The following is a 21,421-nucleotide window of genomic DNA, read 5'->3' as shown; positions in this document are numbered from 1 at the left end:
AAGCCCTAGAACCGATTAATGTATTGGCAGACTGAAACTAAAGCTGGATGCCCGGTCAGTGCAAGCGAAAACATGTTGAGGTCGGTTCGTAAGAAATTCGTTAACCGAATTTTTGTTCGTTAACCGAATTGAAGATCCTTATGGAAGGCAGTTCGTTAACCGAAATTTCGTTAACCGAGGCGTTCGTTAAACGAGGGGTCACTGTATTGTATTTTTTTCCAAAATAACCTTAGTTATATTAGGGTGCGTATTAACAGCCAAAACAACTCATGGGCCCTGAAATACGGTAGATTATAAATGGATGTACAATATACATGCATTAAACTAAAGGAGTTAATCACATAAAGATACCTACAGTTAGATAAAATCTAGATGAAACTGATTACTGTAGTTTAGGTTGTTCTTAGATACTTTCCTCTTCATATCTAGGTTAAGGCACAACTTTATAGGAATTGCTGTACTTGTACTATTCAGTAAATCTAAATCTGTTATTGTAGTTACAATTATAAAACTAATTTCTAAATATGAAGCAGACGAATTGAACATCAAGTATGAATGGAAGACTGCAATCTTACCTCCGGCATTCAGATTCTTTGAGGGATCGACAGCTTCACTGACGACTCCATCCGTAGATATCACACCTTCCATATCTCCATCTATAACCATCTGTACTTGCTGGCAGAAAATAATTCTGTGAGTATGACTAAGAAAATATAAACTTTTGAAAAATTTTCCATATACAGTATACTGTAATACCAAAGGAGACAAACAGACATCATTTCTGGCCTTGTTCTCATAAACCTGGGTGAAAGTCTTTGCAACTAGCAATTAGCCTTCACAATTAGAGAATAAACTGCTTTCTTGTTACAATTGGGGGTTTCTATCATAGTCAGAAAGTACTGATCAGCAAACAATTACCGTAAAGGTAGAACAGAAAGTCATGTAAATCAACAGAGCTACGACTAATGGTATATGGTGTATAGCCACTAGTCCACTTGCTTTAAATTAATTAGTGTTATGGAAATAAACATCATTAAGAATATGGGTAAATGCTTGGTCTTGGTCACACCTCATGTTAGTTGGCAGACAATATATCAGGGACACCTATAAATGCCAATACTGTAATCTCAGGAGATTCTTTGATAATCTAGGATAAACAGAAGGAGGAAAAGAAGTAGGATGAATGAAGTTAGAAGAGGAGGAGGAGAAAGAGAAGGGCAGATGGTGAAAGAGGAAGAAGAAAAACCTGAAAAAAAAGAGAGAGAGAGAGAGAGAGAGAGAGAGAGAGAGAGAGAGAGAGGAGAGAGAGAGAGAGAGAGAGAGAGAGAGAGAGAGAGAGAGAGAGAGAGAGAGAGAGAGAGAGAGAGAGAGAGAGAGAGAGAGGGAGAGAGAGAGAGAGAGAGAGAGAGAGAGAGAGAGAGAGAGAGAGAGAGAGAGAGAGAGAGAGAGAGAGAGAGAGAGAGAGAGAGAGAGAGAGAGAGAGAGAGAGAGAGAGAGAGAGAGAGAGAGAGAGAGAGAGAGAGAGAGAGAGAGAGAGAGAGAGAGAGAGAGAGAGAGAGAGAGAGAGAGAGAGAGAGAGAGAGAGAGAGAGAGAGAGAGAGAGAGAGAGAGAGAGAGAGAGAGAGAGAGAGAGAGAGAGAGAGAGAGAGAGAGAGAGAGAGAGAGAGAGAGAGAGAGAGAGAGAGAGAGAGAGAGAGAGAGAGAGAGAGAGAGAGAGAGGGAGAGAGAGAGAGAGGAGAGAGAGAGAGAGAGAGAGAGAGAGAGAGAGAGAGAGAGAGAGAGAGAGAGAGAGAGAGAGAGAGAGAGAGAGAGAGAGAGAGAGAGAGAGAGAGAGAGAGAGAGAGAGAGAGAGAGAGAGAGAGAGAGAGAGAGAGAGAGAGAGAGAGAGAGAGAGAGAGAGAGAGAGAGAGAGAGAGAGAGAGAGAGAGAGAGAGAGAGAGAGAGAGAGAGAGAGAGAGAGAGAGAGAGAGAGAGAGAGAGAGAGAGAGAGAGAGAGAGAGAGAGAGAGAGAGAGAGAGAGAGAGAGAGAGAGAGAGAGAGAGAGAGAGAGAGAGAGAGAGAGAGAGAGAGAGAGAGAGAGAGAGAGAGAGAGAGAGAGAGAGAGAGAGAGAGAGAGAGAGAGAGAGAGAGAGAGAGAGAGAGAGAGAGAGAGAGAGAGAGAGAGAGAGAGAGAGAGAGAGAGAGAGAGAGAGAGAGAGAGAGAGAGAGAGAGAGAGAGAGAGAGAGAGAGAGAGAGAGAGAGAGAGAGGAGAGACAGAGAGAGAGAGACAGAGAGAGGAGAGAGAGACAGAGAGAGAGAGAGAGACAGAGAGAGAGAGAGACAGAGAGAGAGAGAGACAGAGAGAGAGAGAGGAGAGAGAGAGAGAGACAGAGAGAGAGAGAGAGAGAGAGAGAGAGAGAGAGAGAGAGAGAGAGAGAGAGAGAGAGAGAGAGAGACAGACAGAGACAGAGAGAGAGAGGAGAGAGAGAGAGAGAGAGAGTAATAGTTAAAGAATAAGAAAACTGAAGTAGAAGAGGATGAGGATTAATGACTATTAATTTCAGTCAACTCACCTGCTGGTCCACCACCATGGCATTACCATCAGCATTTATAATGATTTGTTGATTGCCAGTGCCCAGGTGGTACCCAGCACTCTGCAAGGCATCCATCAGGGCTGAGATATTGGCTTGTTCCATGGTTACTGTACTGTTCTCATCCACCATCTGGGGGGTAATATAATGTAAAATCATCATCATTGTATTCTGCTGGTGTTGAATTAAATGTATTTGTATCAAAGTCATGCATTTTTTAAACCTCCAAGACTTTGCCTATGGACCAGTGTGACCAGAGTAAAGAGTAACAGAAACTTTCTCACAATTGCTTTCATTCACACTCCAAATATCACCACAGAAACACACACCAGTAATGCCTTAAATTCCCCAAACCAATTCCAAGCTTTGCTCTACAATCCTGCTAATCATAAACAAAATATGTCAGTGTCTATGTTATAAATGTAATAGTATGCTTCCATCACAAATACAACATGTTTGTTTTTGTGAGATATAATAAAATCAGTAGCTTGTTCTTAGAAACTATGACAAGTATAACTAATAGCATGATTTTGTAATATTAAAATAATTTAATGAATTGTAATTAACAAATATTTGACTTAAAACAGCAAATAAAATAATTAACAAGAATGGATAAGCAGATATCAGTTCTCCTTAGAAGGCAACTGTTTGAGGGTTAGCTGTTCTTAGGAGGAAGTTGTCTGAATGGCTGGATGTCCCTGTAAGATTGCTGTTTAAGGGCAACTATTCAAAAGCAAGGTCTTCTAGAACCTTGAAAAAGTACATCCAACTAGATATGAGAAAAATATCGGCAGTACAATAGATATGGACATAAGAGACTGCATTAAAAGAATTTGTTCAAAGAATTAAGCCACATTTCTAATTGATACTCTAAGCACTGACTGTACCTTAATTTGCTCAATATGACCATGCTGGTTCATGATGTGGGTTGCCTGGGCATGGTCTGGGGGAACAACCTCATATTCCCCTAGATTCATTTGTCGCAGATACTGAATGCCCTCCATGCCAGCCATCCCATCTAAGAAAACAAGATTGTCAAAATTAGGAACAAATTAAATGTGAAGCATAAGTCTCATTTTAGGAAGAAAAAAAATAATAATATTTATACCAATGAAACAATTACAAATTAATGAACAAATAAATATTTAATCTTCTCTTTTCATTTTGATTGCTTTTATCTTTACCAGATTTGGGGAGTAGAGACCAAGGAAGATTTATCGGCTGTAATTAAGAACATTAAAACACACATACTGTATATAAGCCTATCACCAAATCACAACATAAATTTGAACAATTGAAATATTCTTCATTTTTCAGTAGTAAACTGTACCTTTTGACATCTGAGCCTGAGACACAAGGTTGACAGCAGTAGCCAGGAGATCAACAGAATTAATTCCTTCATTCCCCTCAGTGGCTCCTGCTGATATGGCAGCATCTTGGTCAATGGCATAACTCATGGTTTCACCTGCACCCATGGTACCAATGATTATACCTTCATCTGTGTGAGGCATTGACGAATCTAAGGAATGTTCATCTTCTTCCTCACCTTCCATGACTGGCTCAGTCATTGATCTGAAAAGTGATAAACAGTGATATACACAATTAAGTCCTGTGGACAGTCAGCCAGGTATACTGTTAAATTGTGAGGCATAACTTTACAATTGTATGCATCATCACTCACAAAATTAACCTTGGTTAGCTTCATAGTAAGTTATATTCACACAAAATTCAAAATACTGTATAATGACAAAGAAATGTGGAGTCCAATAATGTCCTTATAAAAATTAAACCATGTTCTTCCCAAATATGTAAATATAACTTCATTTACCAAGGTATTCTCAAGTTTATACAAACATACCTAACAATTTCAGCACTGAAGCAAACCATTTGAAATCCCCCAACATACTCTCCTTTAACTACACAGAAGTAATTACAATACTCTTAAAACGGATTTGATACACCCACAACCTAGTCATCATTAGTGTCTCAGAGTTTATTGAAGTTCATATCTATACCTAAACTAAAATTTTCCTTCAGTATATTTTGAAAAATACATAACTAGTACACAGTACAAAATCAAACACAAAAAAAAAAATCAATATATATCTGTGTGCTGGACTTACGGCCTCACAACAGCAGGACTGATGACCAGTGGCTGGTTAACCCGTACATCATTATCAGCAGAAGTGATGGCAGAGGTGCCTGGCTCTGAAGCAGGCTTAGCATCAGATTCCTGGTGGGTAAATAGTTTCTCATTACTTTAAACATGAACAAGAACTTTAAAAATTGTACAGTACAGTACCTGTATAAGTCTCACTATAAAATAATTTTTCAAGTCACATCATGAAAAGAAAATTATAACTACACATTTTCCTTCAAGTAAACACAACCACATCAACAATACTGCATATATCATTACCTCAAGTTTAGTCAGAGTGTTTTCATCGTTGATTCCCACAATTTCATCTTCATCCTCAGCAGTTGCTTCAATATCCATGTGAACTTGTCCATCACTGTCTATACGCTGGATCACAGTGGCAACTACAGGAACCTGCAAGAAACAATGGCTTTTCAAAAGAAATTTCAAAGGATCATGAGATAATAAAACCATCAAACACTAGATAATTGCTACCTTCTTATTATACCTCTCCCAAAGGATGGAGAGGCATAAGTCTCTATTTATTTCCCTTTTTATTTTCTTTTTACAAATAATCAACAAGTAATCATCACAAATTCAATTCTAGGTCAATTATTTTTAAACTTGCCATGTTTGTACCTTGGTGCAATTGATACAAATCATCCACTGAGTTAGATGTGTGGGCATCAAAGCCTCAGGCAATATGAGAATATAAAACATATCTCAAAAACAGTAAGTCCAATACACCCAAATACCCTTTGGGGGTCTTTCTCAAGATTTTCAAGGGTCAAAAGTTAAAAACGTAAAAATATATACCCTACTGTACTGTATTTTGATGTGCAAGTTGCATCAGCTTGTAAATTCTCTTGTTATCAATTAATGATATTGTGTTATGTCAGTGTTTTAGACATACGATTCCTTAAACAAATTACCAATTACAAGAAAAAATTTAAAGGGGAGGGCAACCTTGTGTCTCCAACAGCCACTCTTTACTATCCAGCACGGATGAACCAGGCAGATTTCTTCATGCATATTTATAGTTTCCTAACTGCATACATTTGTGAAGGAAAGAAGGGGAAGAAATGAACCATAGCCACAACCCTACAATTAAACATTATAAGTCAATCCATAATAACAGCAATGTGGGTCTGGTACCATGTAACAATGAAACAGGACACATAAGTCTCCTGACATTTGTGAACCAAAGATGATTTTATTGAAAGCTGGTGGGGATATGGTCAGATTTATGGTTAAATTTTCACATATATAAAATGTACTGAACTCCTCCTCAGTAGAGATTCAAACCCAATGGCCTATCAGCCTTGTATGATAACCACCACCATACCCACTCAGAAACCAATGCAGGAGATGGGAAGGAATCAGCAACTACAGATAACAGAAATATATAAAAATCCTTCATACCTTGATCTGTACAGCCTTTGTTCCTCTTTGGTGACAAGACACTTTGTACTTAACTGCACTTTTAAGCTCATTGGCACTAGCTGGGACAAGCATCTGTAAGAAAAATAACATTCTAAACCAACATAAAATTATTTTCATTCTTAACTATTTACCTTAATCCTTATCAGAAAGATATCCATATCAATAAACATCTGGTAAGGCACTTTGAGCAAATGACAATGACTGAAAGGATAGTTGTGTTGCACTAAATTCTGGTTGCCGTGTCTCAGCGGGAAAGGGCTTGCATGAGTAAGGAGTTGGGTGGTCCAAAAAACATGTGAAATTGCAAGGTAAAAAATCATAGAGCCATGATAAGCAGTTTTCTTCAACTACAAGTAAGAACTGCTCACACCAAATCCTCAACAAATACATTTCTCTGTCAAAGGGGTCTTCAAACAGGGTCACAAAGCCATCCACGGGAAACCCATAATGCAATGAAACTTGCAGATACGGTACTTTAATTTTAACCTTTAATATGCAACTATGGGAAAACCTGTACCGTTGTATGCATGAAAATGCATAGAAAAAGCTCACAAAACATAACTTCTTACAAAGTTAAAGATATGCTTGCAAAAGTATGAAAAATTAATAATAATCATCATTTATCTGCCTTTGTTGTTTCATGGTGGAGTGTGGAAGTAAGTGTCTGGAGGCTAAGTAACTCAAGCACATAGTGAGGGCACAGAAACAAGAAGGTGACAAGCGGATTGCCACTAGTTGCACAACATGGCTCAGGATCATCTATATCTTTACTTATACCTAGAATTTTTTTTCAAGCTTACACTTCACTAACACTGTTTTTTTTACACTACACTTCCCTCAAGCATTCCCTACCTCACAGGAAGTAGATAGTATTGGGTCCCTGTGGGAGACGGTGATGAACATGAGTCTATCATGCAGACTGTGATACTACTGAGAGTCTGGTGATGCATGGGTGGTATGAGGAGGTCTAGTGGGACACATGTAGAGCTTTAAGAATGCTACTCTTTGTGTGCAATTTTAAATTAGTGGTACAGTTTCAAGCAAGAGTGTTGATACACTTATGTTTGTGAGTGTTGATACACTTATGTTTGTGAGTGTTGATACACTTATGTTTGTGGCAGCACATAATAATATCATTAATAGAAACTATGAAATGGATGTATTCAAGTTTAATATCTGGCAAATGTCTAAACAATGATTTTTCATTTTCTTTTTTAGTATAGTAACTTACATGTTTACTTCCTAAGGCAGATTGAACTTTGACCACAACAGGAACTCCTTTACTGGGCTTGAGAAGAGCAAAAGGCGTTCTTCCATCTGCTAAAGCCCGATGCATTGCCTTTGTGTCTATTGGTTCAATCAAAATACCACTCTTCACCTGAAAAGAAATATATTTAGTAGCAAATACACAAGAAGAAAAAGAAATAATGGAGGATATAATTTTGGGGGGGGCTGAGAAATAAATTCTTCCTTCTGCAATAACCTTTGCACATTCTACAATATATGAGTGCACTATCAGTTAAGGTTGCTGCTGGTGGAACAACCTCTTAGTGGACTAACATCCCGCCAAGAAGTAGAATAACTTATTGTCTGCAAATACTTGCACATGCTAACAGTCTGGACATTAGAATCTATCCAGCTACCTTGCACCATAATAGGAAGAGGTTTGAATGAATAAGCTTTTCACTGCACAAAACTATGTAAGTTAAATAATATCCATATAATTATGTCAAATCTTCAAGTGAAATGTTATCTAGTCGAGGGACTCTGGTCAACAAAATCCAAACCCATATAAACCACAGAAAAAATTACTGGAAACTTGGGAAATCGTCCACAGGGAAAAGTTATATTATGTCTATTCTAAAGTGCATTTTACTTCCCAAATTGACAATAACATTAATGTCAATCATACAATGTACAATGGAAAGTTCTTAAAGGTCAAGAGTAACGATTCCATAGGCACCATCGATATAATTATCATAGCATTGTATCATACATACCTTTAACTTTTATGAATAACCAATGTTATCTTGAAACCTGCACATGTAGTACAGATATGCTGAAAATGAATTATTTCTTAATGCAGGGAATATTTCAAATAACAACTAAATTTCTTTACCCTTTACTTATAGTGAAGAAGCATCGGGACTTACGTCTGACTTAGGCTTCATCTTCCGCTGCCTTGCAAAGCCCTCATTTGCACCTATCTGGTGATGGTGAGAGGTCATTAAGTCAAGGCAACATACATAAATCATAAAAATATGTTGTGAGATACTTCATGGCATGTTTCTTAAATATCAATATACTACATTTTCAATATTATGATGTAAGATATGCATAACATTAAAAATGGTGGTTAAATATGAATTTGTGAAATTATTCCTTTTAATATGCATCCAGTGTTTATGATATAATGTTGGCTACTAACCTCCTGGAAAGTTCTATCTCCATTTGGCAATTGAATGATGCGGACATTTCCAATCTTTCTCTTCCGAAGGAGTGAATTATTATTAGTCACCATCCTGGATCCCGAACCTGACAACATCCGTGAACCGTGTACCTGAACTCCATGTTTATATTCTTCATGCTGCCTTAACTGAGCTCTTTCGCAAATGCATGGTCACAATTGTTACACTTGTATTTATCAGGTACATACTGGTAGTTGAGCGTCCCATCTGCATGTGACTGAGAAAGAAATAACTGAATAAATAACCAAAGTTCAGAGTACAAACACAGCCCAACAAACACTGTAAAGGTGGCTATACTAAAATCCAATTGTGATGGTAAATGATATAAGGCACCCCACAGTAACTGCATATGACATTTATGTTAATTACCTTGGATTATTATCAGTGTGGCATCCTCCTATCTAAAGTTAAACAACAGCTAAGGCCACATTCATATCTCTTCGCTTCTGTATTTCTCATTCTGTGCAATCTATGTACAGTTGACTTATATTGTAAGAATATCTAATGAAATGATCATGTGATCCCATGAAATAAACTTTTTGTCCAAGATTGTCACATTAACAACCAGAGAAAAAAGGCCAAAAATGTTGAACAAAATGGGTGGTGTAGAAAAAAGGGCTTGCCCTGTGAGTTACTACAGTAAAACAATAAGAATTCATGGCCAGGCAAATTAAATGAAAAAACTTCCAAAACCCATAACTTTGAAAGATTCACGTGAGCATCTCAACAATATAGGTAGCACCACAGCCCATTAATAGCTATGATCCATGAGACTGCACTATTAATTTATCAATAAATCAATTTTTTTTTTACATGAAAATTACATCTGAAGATGATAATAGTCAAAACACGGAAGCACTAAGGTGAATTATAAAAAAATTAAAATTGTACTTCACATAATCACTCATTTAACTTACCTTTGCCTTGTGACACTGAAGATTAGAAGATTGATTGAAGCCTCTCCCACAAATGTCACATTTGTATGGCCGTTCATTTGTGTGAGTAAAAAGATGATTCTTTAAATTACCTGCAAAGTATGGAAATAACTGTCAGATAAATGAAAAACTCTGGGACAATATGAACACCACAGACTGACATAAGACATGGATGCCAAAAATCCAAAAATAAGTCCCAAGTAATAAATCGAGCCAAAATTACCTAAACTATATACTGTATATATATACAAATGAGTAGTAAAGCAATTTTATACAGATATATGAGTACAGTAATTGATTACATAAAGTGTCGGCACAAAGGTCTGCATGCATATTTAAGCACTGCATGCTGTCTACTAGGGTCACACCATAACTGAACACATCTATGGAGACAGTTAAAACAAATGATGGTACAGGTATAGTGAATGAGGAATATGTGGTGCTCTTAGTTGCATTACAGTAAAGCAGTTAATGAGTTGCAGGAATGGGGAAAATTATACTTATCCCAATCTTCAAAGACAATAATTACTCATGAACACACTTACCCTTTTGGTGGAAAGCTTTGCCACATACATGACATCGATGTTGCTTCTCCTCAGTGTGGGTCTTCTTGTGGGATATTAAGGTAGATACTCTACTGAAGGTTTTCTGGCATATATCACAGACATACGGTCGTGACTGAGGAGATGGAAAAATGTTTTTTTCACTATTTACATCTATTTTCCATGTCTGTGTTAGTTAGCTTTGATTCAGCCAATTGTATGCTCAACAGCAGCCTTGTGACCACTCAGCTGGGAAACTGCCTCTTGAAGAACATAAGCAATGACAAAGCAAGGGGTCAAGGAGTGTCTTGTTTGAGTGGTTATGGTTCTGTATGAGGGCTTGTGAACCTGAGAGTGAATGGTGAGGAAAGAGGGGTCCATCAAGGGCCTGTCTTGAGCTCCCTATTGTTTATCATGGTGATAGAGGCACTATAACAAGATTTTAGGACAAGTCTGCCCTGGGAGTTGTTGTAGGTTGATGACTTAATTGTACATAGCAGATAGTATTAAAGAGGGAGTGGAGAAATTTAAGAAATGGAAAGATGGAATAGATACACATTGAAGGAGTAATTCAGTAGTCAAAATTTTTTGGCAAAGCTGAAGAAGTTAAACTTCCTGTTGAACCATTATGTAAAAACTATAGGACACATGCCTATACAGTTACTTACTCTTATGTACAGTCTCTGTACTGTAAAGGTAAATGTGTTTAATGTGATAATACAGATATACTGTACATTCATAATTAAGGATTAATTATGCTTATTTTTAAATTCTATTCATAAATTCAAATTTGAAGACTAATTATTTGCTAGAACAAGTACTAATGACAACAACGATAAGTGATGATTATTTCCATTATTTTTGTTTTTGTGAATGCTTTGGAGATGAAAAAACTGTGTTTTACTAAGACAAAGATTAATTAACTTATTGGACAGCTAAGCAATAGTAGCCTGGGTTATAGATGACACTGTAGGAGTGAAACCACAAAATGACACAGTAAAGAGCATGAGGAAGGGGATCACTAAGGTACCTTAACAGTAAGTTATCTTAATGTAGATTGAATACAAGTACTGTACTGTATATACAGAAATAGGGACAACACAGTAGTAAAATTAATATAAATTACCATCTTCATTGCTAGGACAAAACTATGCTGTGTGGCAAGTTGCCAAGTTTGATCAGGGCTTATGAGGGTAAATTATCTCTCTCACCAGGTAAACCTAAGCTGAGAACCTCTTACAGAAAGGATGAGAACCTGTTACAGGAAGGCTGAGAACCCATTACAGAAAGGCTAAGAACCTGATTATTACCTCTGAATGAGTGGCTTTGTGTTGTGAGAGCGTGGACATCTGTCTAAAGCTTTACATTGATTACATCTAAAATTACGCTCATCTGTGTGAGTAGGTAAATGCCTCATCAAGGTGTATTGATGCATGAACTCCTTCCCACCTGGAAAAAAAATAATAATAATAAATTAATTAATAAAAAATAGTAAACTACATTAAAATATGTTGCACAGTACAGTATATCTTTTCTATTACTGTAGTGTACACAGGGTTTGCAGTTTTGTAAAGTCAATATTCAAGGTCATTCCCATTGTAGTGGTAGTCACGGGATTAGGTCATCATACTCAAGGGATTAAGTCATTGCACTCAGAGGTTAAGTCATTGTACTTAAGGGATTAATCATCGTAGTCAAGGGGTTAACACTGATTCCCAACCACAAAAAAAATAAAGGGCAATTTAATAACAAATAACAAGCACACTAAAGCCATACTCACATATACCACATTCCCAGAGTTTTATATAGTCTTCCCCTCTCTCGCTTCATATACTTGACGAAATGTAATCTGCTTCTTGGGTCGTCTCTGTGCACTCTGGTGTACTTGGTGGAGCGATCAGCCATCATTAGGTCTGTCATGGTTTTAGAAGGATCATCCCCCTAAATAAAACAATATGGATAAGAATACTGTATGATGTATATAAAATTCACGCTTCTTACATTTTACCTATATTGTACAGTCCCCATTCAAAAATATATGCAACATATCCCTCATTTTTCCCTTTAATTATAGTCATCCCAATAGTAAGTCACCAAGAGCTACACAAATTCTCCCATCATTTAATATCATTCATTCTATCTAACTGTCTGAGAGAAGATATTCTTGTACAGTATTCTCGATACTATAAAGATGTGACATGTACTGTTCTTTCCTACTACACTGAACCCTTGCATTACAGAATGGATGTGTTGTTGAAAAAGTGGCCATATCACAAAATATTTTTCCCATATACTCCCATGTTCAAGGTGAAGATGCAATCACACGGAAATTTGTTGGTCAACACAAGTAATAAAAACACTATAAATGGAGATAGAGTACAGCTCCTCCCCGACTTACGACCTACTCGACTTACGACTTACCGCACTTACGACTACTTTGCCTCAGTCGTACTACAATTTTGTCAAATTACGTATTTTAGAGTCCCAACGTCAGTACACAGACAAAATTTTTGTTTGTAATTCACTTTAAAATGGCTGGGAAGCTTAAACGTGAGAGTTTTGTGGTGCTGAGAAGAAAAAGAGACACCCATTTTAGATTTTCTATGTATTATTTAAGCATTTTCGACTTACGACCATTTCGACTCACGACCTGGATTTGGGTCCCTAACCCCGTCGTAAGTCGGGGAGGAGCTGTATACATTTTCTAGCACATACTGTATTAATTTAGTTTAGTCATCTTATAATTTCACTAACCACAAATAATAGCAAATACATAAAAATACATAAGTTTGAGGAGTGGAGCTAAGTTTTTCTCCAGGATCACACCTCTGTAAAACATTGAGTGTTACATCCATTGTAATTCCTTAATGTTTTTGTATAGTTGTAGTACAGTTGGTCCTCATATTACGCGGTCCCGCATTCCGCGTTTCACCGTTAACGCGTGCCTTGCCAGAACCTATCATTTTCACATTCCGCGGTCATGAACCCCATTACACGGAGAGCGGCTGGCAAGCCGCGCCATTTTTGGATCCAAACTCCGCCATCCGCCATGTTGTGTAAGAGGTGCGAAAATGAAGCACTAAGGTCGCCCAGTCATCAAAACATGACCAGTTCTTCACCGCCACCCACTACAGCCGCCCAAGTCAGTGATAGTGATAATTATAGTGAGGATGGACTTATATGAACTTTGGGGTTTGACAAAGAGGCCCTGCGCCTCTGTGGTGGATAGTGATACAATTGATACAAGTGATACAGGTGAGGGCCAATAATCTGCCCTCTGCCTCGGAACCAACCGCCCATCCCGGTGCCCAGCCATCTTTTCTACTAATGTAAGTAAAAAACCTAATATTATTGATATTTCTCTTAATTATTAATTGTGTGTGCATGCCATCATAAAGTTAAGATAATATTTTTACTACAACATAGTTGTGTGTCGTCAAAAAGTGGAGTTTGGGAATTGGCCCGGACTCCATTTCAATTAATCCCATATGTTATGTTATTCACTTTACGCGTTTCTCACTTTCCGCGGTACCCTCCGGGTTACATTAACCGCGTAATATGAGGACCAACTGTACTTGCAATTGAACATGGTGGCCTTTTTGCTGACATCTTGAGGGGAAATACAGTTCAGAGTGTGTAAAATCTTGAAAGAACTACAGCTAGATGCAGAAGCAAACCATAACTGATGCACTCCCAGAGTCAAAACAAAGCCTGCCACCAACGTCATTGACGCCAGACAAATGCAATTTGAATTTATTTAAATAAATATAAAATTTGGGTCAATTTTCTTTCTCTCTTGCATTAGTGATTAAATTTTTTTAATATTGTTTTTAAATTTCACAAGGGCGAATTTACATTCCGTTTCCTGATTTTAGTGGCGGTGATTTATAATGTTCGTAAGGGCAAATTTCCATAACCAGAAATTACACAATGCAGGAGTCCAGTGTAACAAGTAGGTGAAAATCACTAAGAGTCTTCACTCTATATCTCATTACAGTAACTGCAAGCCTATGAATATAATAATTTCAAAAATTAAGAAAAACATTATTTTCCAACAAACTCGGAGGAAATACATCAACTGACCTCATCTGGCAATTGTGGAACTTCCTTTTTCCGAGGAGAAGTAGCATTAACACGAATCTGGATGGTTGCTGATTCCCCATCCTCTCCTGGTTCTTTCTTAATTCGTCGAAGTAGAGGATCACGGACTTCTGATTCCTCACCCTCAGGAGTATCTTCAATTACCTGTGGGTTAGATATATAACTGCAATTGCCATATGATTAAGAAATATAACTTCAATGCAGGTTTTGAATTGTATACAGTTTACAATACTACAGTATGTGTAGACAGAACTGTATATATGTTCAATAGACAACAAAACTTCATGTTTGGATAATCATTAACATACAGAACATTTACTTAAGTTCAGTTTAATGAAAAACACAATTAAGAAACACTTACTTCTGTAACATGTTCCTGAAGCCGCTGGGCACCTTCAAGAAGGCTGCTATCTACTGCTATTACTTCCCCATCAGCAGACAAAATATGTGCCTTGCCATTTTCAGTGATCATTTGACCTCCTGTATGTAAAATACTTCCATTGCTATCTGTTGCTATGCTTCCATCATGATTCATAATTATGTGACTTGACTCAGCAGTCATAATTTCTCCACCATCACCAAAAATGTGGTGGTCATGAGTCATTAACTGCCCAGTATCAGCAGCTATGATGTGGCCAGGTTCACCTGTGAAGATTTGTGAATCACCATTGCTAGTAATGAGGCGTGTTCCCTCAGAAGTGGCAATGATCTGTACCATGTCATCAGTAACTATTTGGTCTGCTGATTCATCAGTTTTAACTGAGGCAAGGACCTGCATTGGATTCCCATTGGCCTGGCCTGTTTTACTGTTTCTGATGTCAGTTTCCACATTCGTAATCATAGTAACGCTGTCTGAAGATGTTATAATGTGGTTTGATGTGTCTGTTACATGGTTTGCTGTGGAGGTTATCAACTGGCCTGTGTCCTCTGGCTCCTCTGTTATCATAGGCATACTGTCCACCACAGAGAAACTTTCCACAACACTTTCCATTTTTCAGTATCTGCAAAATAAACAATGCAATATAGTATATGAATTATAAAATTAATGTATAACAAGAAAAAACTATTTCCAAATAATATCTATATACAGGGGGTATTTTTATTTTTCTGTTGGCCATTACTGGATGAATATAAGGGTGGACCAGTTTGTGTTGACTACAGTTGTAGTATCAAGCAGTGACAAACCCAATATGACTAAACATTTTTCCCAAAACACAATCCAACCAATTCACATCCAGGTTTTGCAATCAAAGTTGTGCATGCAAGAGCAAATCATGAAAAGCAACTTCTCACCTGTAAGGTGTGCCACTACATCACTGTTTTAATTTAGTCTACAGCATGTCACAACTGCCTTCTCAAAATAATATATATGCTCTTCTCAACACCAGTCTATGTACACCTCTTTATATTATCCCTGACACAATACAGTACACACATTGTTACGCTCTCCTTCCACGTTACACTCAGTCATTATATAGTACAGTACCTATCCTAATCAAATTAACATTTAGAACTGACTATAGCCATCATGTGATATAACAATAGTTTCCATATAATACAATAAAATATAAAATAACTTTCTACAATATTTAGCATGTGTATGTAGCCTAGGATCACAAAGTGTGTAAACCTGACCATTGAGCAGCCTCTGACTAATAATGGGATGTACCCAGTACTGTTTTTACATTTCTCCTTTCACTTTTGCAGTACAGTAGTGCACAAATACATAACATAAGAACATAAGAACATAAGAAAGTGGGATACTGCAGGAGGCCGACTGGCCCATACAGGGCAGATCCCTTTCACACCCATCCCAGCACTTCCATGTGCCTATCCAACTTCGTCTTGAAGCTCCCTAGCGTCCCCGATCCTACTATAGCACTCGGTAGCCTATTCCACATATCCACAACTCTATTACCAAACCAGTGCTTGCCTATATCCTTTCTGAATCGGAATTTATCTAATTTAAAGCCATTTGTTCTAGTTATTTCGTTATTACTGAGCTTCAGAACACAGGTCCGCACTGGCTGAGGGTCAGAGGGTCACATGCCACCTATTCCAAGTTGACACTGCTGGCAGAAGGCCATATGTGGCTACCTCAAAAAGTGGCTCATATGCGGGGATTGGAAAATATCTTCTGCCACTTTTTGTGACCCCTACATGCAGCACTAGGGTGTTTAATCATCAGGTTAAATTTGTTGGCACTAATCAATTCAAGGCCTTTTACTGTATGATATTGCTACCTAAATTAGGTTAAGTAAGATTACTGTACTTTGGTTATTGTGATGTTATTCATTTATAGTTTTTATAGTATTATGTTTATCTGCATGAAGTCTCTATATACTGACTACAATACGGTAGTTTGAATTAAAAAAAAATTAATCCTGGAGCAGATGGTTAAAACCCAGAAAGCAGTGTTTGATTTCGTTCATTTTTTACACAGATGTTCTTTCGATGATACGTAGTAATAAAAATGATGACAATATACACAGAACCAAATAGAACCTGGTCTAACCAACAAAAGAAATATACCTAACCTTACCTAACTTCCTTTCTGAGAGGCTCCGATCTCCAGATCCCCCACCATATTAAACAGAAAGTTCTTATTTTGGTATCTGGTACCAATGAAACCAACTTTATTGAAGTGTCATGGTGTAATTTCACGTTTTTTTATCCAGTACCTAGCATCATTATTTGGGAATCTTCCCTATTTAGTGTAAAATACATATGGTGGTACTTGTACAGTATCCATGGTTCAAACTACAGCCCAGGTCAAATGTAAGAAGGTTATCCAGTGTTACCCTAACAAACATCATAGGTTTCCTCCGTGACTAAGATTATACAATGGTCATAATAAAGAAAGAAGACTGTCCACCAACATGGCTCGTACACTGATGTGGTAGAAATTATAAATATATAAATGTTTTTTCTTCCTCTTGACTTAAGCTGTACAGCTAAGCACTTAAGAACATAAGAACATAAGAAAATAAGGAGTCTGCAAAGGGCCGGTTGGCCTGTGCATGGCAGCTCCTGTCGAGAGTTACTACCACTCTCTATCATCCATGAATCTATCTAGCCTCCTTTTGAAACTTTCCAGAGTTCCCGCACTTACTACAAAGTTGCTAAGCTTGTTCCACTCGTCCACCACCCTATTTGTGAACCAGTTTCTTCCTATCTCCTCCTAAACCTAAACTTATCCAACTTGAACCGTTGTTCAGTCCTATCCTGCTCGGATATTATAAGAACTTTATCTATATCCCCTTTATTGATTCCTTTCACCCACTTAAATACTTCTATCATATCTCCCAGACTCTTCGTCTTTCTAGGGAATGCAAGTTAAGTTTCTTTAACCTATCCTGATATGGTAGGTTTCTAAGTCCCGAATCATTTTCATTTTTCGCTGCACCGACTCTAGTGAATTTATATCCATTCTATAATAGGGGCACCAGAACTGAACCAGATAATCGAGGTGCGTCAACTAGCGCAAGATATAGTTGCAATAAGACCTCTGCACTCTTGTTACTTACACTTCTAGATATAAACCCAATACTCTGTTTGCCTTATTTCGAACATTAACGCACTGTTTTAGGCCTTAGGTCCGGCTTACAAGTACCCCTAGGTCTCTTTCACAAGTCGACTTCTAGGTTGATGTTGTTAAGGCTGTATACATTATAAGTATTTGTTCTTCCAATTTTAAGTATGCTGCACTTGCTGGTGTTGAATTTCTTGCCATTTTTCAGACCACCCCTGCAGTTTATTTAGATCCTCCTGTAATGCATTTGCATCCTGCCCTGAATTAATTTGTCGCCTCTATTTTGGTGTCATCCGCAAACTTGCTTATGTCACTGCTGATCCCAGTATCTAGATCGTTTATGTAGATTATGAACAAGAGGCCTAGTACTGACCCCTGGGAACCCCACTGGTTAGCACGCCCCACTCAGATTTAACACCATCTACGCTGACCCTCTGCGCTCTCTATCGTGAGCCATGATTTTATCCAATTTAAAACTTTCCCCTCGATACCATGAGCCTTAATTTTTCTCAGAAGCCTCTGATGCAGTACTCTGTCAAATGCTTTGCTAAAGTCTAAGTAAATAACATCGTATTTTCGTCATTATCTACTACCAAGACTTTCCTAAAAAATGTTAGCAGATTTGTTAGACAAGATTTTCCTTTGTAAACCCATGTTGAGAGTCGTAGATTAATTTGCTTTTCTAGATGCCATCGGATGCTATCTGCTATAATTGATTCAAGAAATTTCCCACTGACGCCAAACTGATCGGCCGGGTAATTTGACGCTGATGCTCTGTCTCCTTTTTGAATATGGGTACTACATTTGCCTGTTTCCACAAGTCTGGCACAACTCCAGTGTCTAATGATTTTGTAAATAAGTTTACGAGGGTCCGCTAATCTGTCCCTACACTCTTTCAAGACTCAAGGAAAATTTCATCCGCCCTGGGATTTTGTTTTCTTTAGTCTATTTATCTTTCTTTAGAACATCCTCTTTTCTGATAGTGATATTCTTAATTTCTCTTCTTCCTTTTCCTTAAATATCAGTTCCACCTCTGGAATTTCATGGCAAATTTCTTCTGTGAAACTGATAAGAAGTAGCTGTTCAATGCTTTCCTTATTTCTTCACTACCATTTATCAATTCTCCCCTCCCTGACTTTAAAGGCCCAACTTTGTCCTTGACCTTTGGCCTATATACCTGGAAAAATCCCTTGGGATTTGCCTTGGATTCTCTTGCTATTTTTATTTCATAGTCTCTCTTTGCTTTCCTTACATTTTTCTTAACATTCCTAGATAGTTCATTATACCTATTTCTGTGCTGCTCCTCCCCTCCCTTTAATTTCTTATATATTCCTTTCTTTATTCCTATGTCATGTTTAAGTTTCTGGTCATCCACCTTGGCTCATTCTTATTTGACCTCATTTTGAAAACGTTTTTAATGATATACTGTATACATCAGCACCCCAATTCTTAATATCTTTTCATGTTGAATTAAGAATGAAATGCAAAATTTACCTCATCAAAGACTCTTCCAAAGTTATTGCTATTGGGCTAAATCTCATGGCATCTGGGTTTAAGAGTTGTTGGTGTCCATGAAGCAATGCCTTTCTCTTTTAAAGGGATAGAAAGTTACACTAGCCATGGGGTATAAACTCCCAGACAAGACTTGCATGTACTGTACTGTATGACAGCCTTCAATTGTGACTGCTGGCCAAGAAGTAAAACAATTCCTTTCCTATTCATTAGTGTTTACCCAATATACAGTATACACGTCGGAGCTCAATTTATCACCAGTTTACCAAGTTGGGAATACAATAAAAAATAAAACTACCTTTTAAACTTCTAGGTAAAATTACTTTTACTCATCAGACGAACCCAATAAAACACCCAGGCGACATAACAAATAGACCAGTTATTAAGGTTAGTAAGGCAAAATAACACATATGATAGAGCACTGTATTCCAAGCTGCCAGACCACCAGGAATGATAGTAATAGACAGTTCAGGTGGTGGTAATAATCTCTTGCATTATGGGGGGGATCCATGTGTTTACCTCCGCCATTTTTGTTGGTTACTGCGCCGTTCACCTTAATAACAGCCTCTAGTGGTTGGCACCCATCCCCAAATGCCATCATTATTGAGGATTGAGAAAAGCACAATCGGTCAGCTGAGAATGAAAACAAAACTACAGAGATAATAAAAGAGAATCGATTATTTGACCTTCATTTGTTCACCGCTGACGAAACACAAGACTAACGGCGACTGTATAACTAAAAGCCAAATTTGCCTCTCACTGGGCCTTTATTTCGAATATGTCTTATTGTATCCTATGTATTACATGTCTACGAAGGAATATAAGATACGAGGGTAACCAGGTAAATGGTCTACAGCGTAAAATAACTCACAAGAGAGGAAGATATGGCCGACGCACAGAGTAGTCACGAAGGTGGAAACGAAGAATCGCGCATGACGTCACCATAGTCAGCCATGGCGGGAAATGTAAATTTAAATCACGCCTTATTGACAGTAAAAAAAAATCAGAGCCAAGCTGATTAAACCCTATTTAAAGGTTTGTTAAAACAGAGGAACACTTAAATAATATTTACGAAGAATAATACTTACAAAGCCTGCATAATCAAGAGATGGTTGCAGAGGACAAATCATTATTCATTAACCAACACTGGGAAAATTGAGCTAGTTAGAAAAAGAGCTGTTAACCTACAGTACATATATATCTGAACACAACAACCAATTCCAAAAAAATAATAATTATGAACCTTATTCTTATAAATAAGCTTCTTTGCATCCCATAGAATTACAATTTACACTAGCTCCAGTAATAAGAATTCAAAGGAAATTCTATCTTTCTCACCGTTGATAAAGTTAGTTACAGTATATGACTCACAATCGAACTCAAACTACAATACCCAATTTAGACCAATAAGAGAAGATACCGGTCCGGCTAAAGCAGCAGAATAATGTAAAATAACAGACGAGGGATTCAGCAAAAAAATACGAGGACTAAATTTTTTCTAGGTGGTAGTTTCAGTGCAATGATAATTGATATTTTATCAATTGAACCAAGGACAGCTGACAAGGCCATGGGATGTTTATTTCCAGTAAAGTCACCTATTCAACTCCAAGTACTAACCACACCCAACGGTGCTAACTTTGTTGAGCGGGCAAGAATCGGTGTTTCCACCCACGATCACTGTAATTTGCACTCCCAAATTTTAAAATATAAATAAACTAATTAAAAAGAAGAACATCTTAAAGTTCGGCTGTTCATGTATCGAGTCTATGAAGATATGAAAAAAAATATGATAAAAAACATTTGATACTAAATATGTATGTTTATTTACTTGAATTTCAATGTATAGAGATATGCCATACATTATGAGAACAAGATAAGCGTTCAGTGATCACAGCCAAAGAAAACATTCAGTGATCACGGCCAAAGAAAACAGTCAGTGATCACGGCCAAAAAAAACATTCAGTGATCACGGACAAAGAAAACATTCAGTGATCACGGCCAAAGAAAACATTCAGTGATCACGGACAAAGAAAGCATTCAGTGATCACGGACAAAGAAAACAGTCAGTGATCACGGCCAAAAAAAACATTCAGTGATCACGGACAAAGAAAACATTCAGTGATCACGGACAAACAAAACAGTCAGTGATCACGGCCAAACAAAACATTCACGCAATTCAA

The 21,421-nt window shown here is 37.5% G+C and overlaps 1 protein-coding gene across 1 annotated transcript; it reads right to left on the bottom strand.

Moving 5' to 3' along the window:
- Positions 1–250: 250 nt before the first annotated feature.
- Positions 251–15,188, bottom strand: LOC121857649. Its single transcript, XM_042353711.1, is given in 19 exon segments — positions 251–276; positions 576–675; positions 2,554–2,703; positions 3,459–3,589; positions 3,902–4,143; positions 4,695–4,804; positions 4,991–5,122; positions 6,131–6,223; positions 7,383–7,529; positions 8,305–8,358; positions 8,580–8,739; positions 8,742–8,836; positions 9,537–9,646; positions 10,100–10,232; positions 11,407–11,459; positions 11,462–11,545; positions 13,672–13,705; positions 14,180–14,341; positions 14,559–15,188. Coding segments are annotated over 19 exon segments (2,646 nt in total).
- Between the last annotated feature and the right edge of the window lie 6,233 nt (positions 15,189–21,421).

The sequence above is a fragment of the Homarus americanus genome, unplaced genomic scaffold (assembly GCF_018991925.1).
Source record: "Homarus americanus isolate GMGI-L3 unplaced genomic scaffold, GMGI_Hamer_2.0 scaffold16712, whole genome shotgun sequence".
Classification (NCBI taxonomy): Eukaryota; Metazoa; Arthropoda; class Malacostraca; order Decapoda; family Nephropidae; genus Homarus; species Homarus americanus.
The sequence above is the reverse complement of the archived record's forward strand: the minus strand, read 5'-3'. Positions and strand labels throughout refer to the sequence as shown.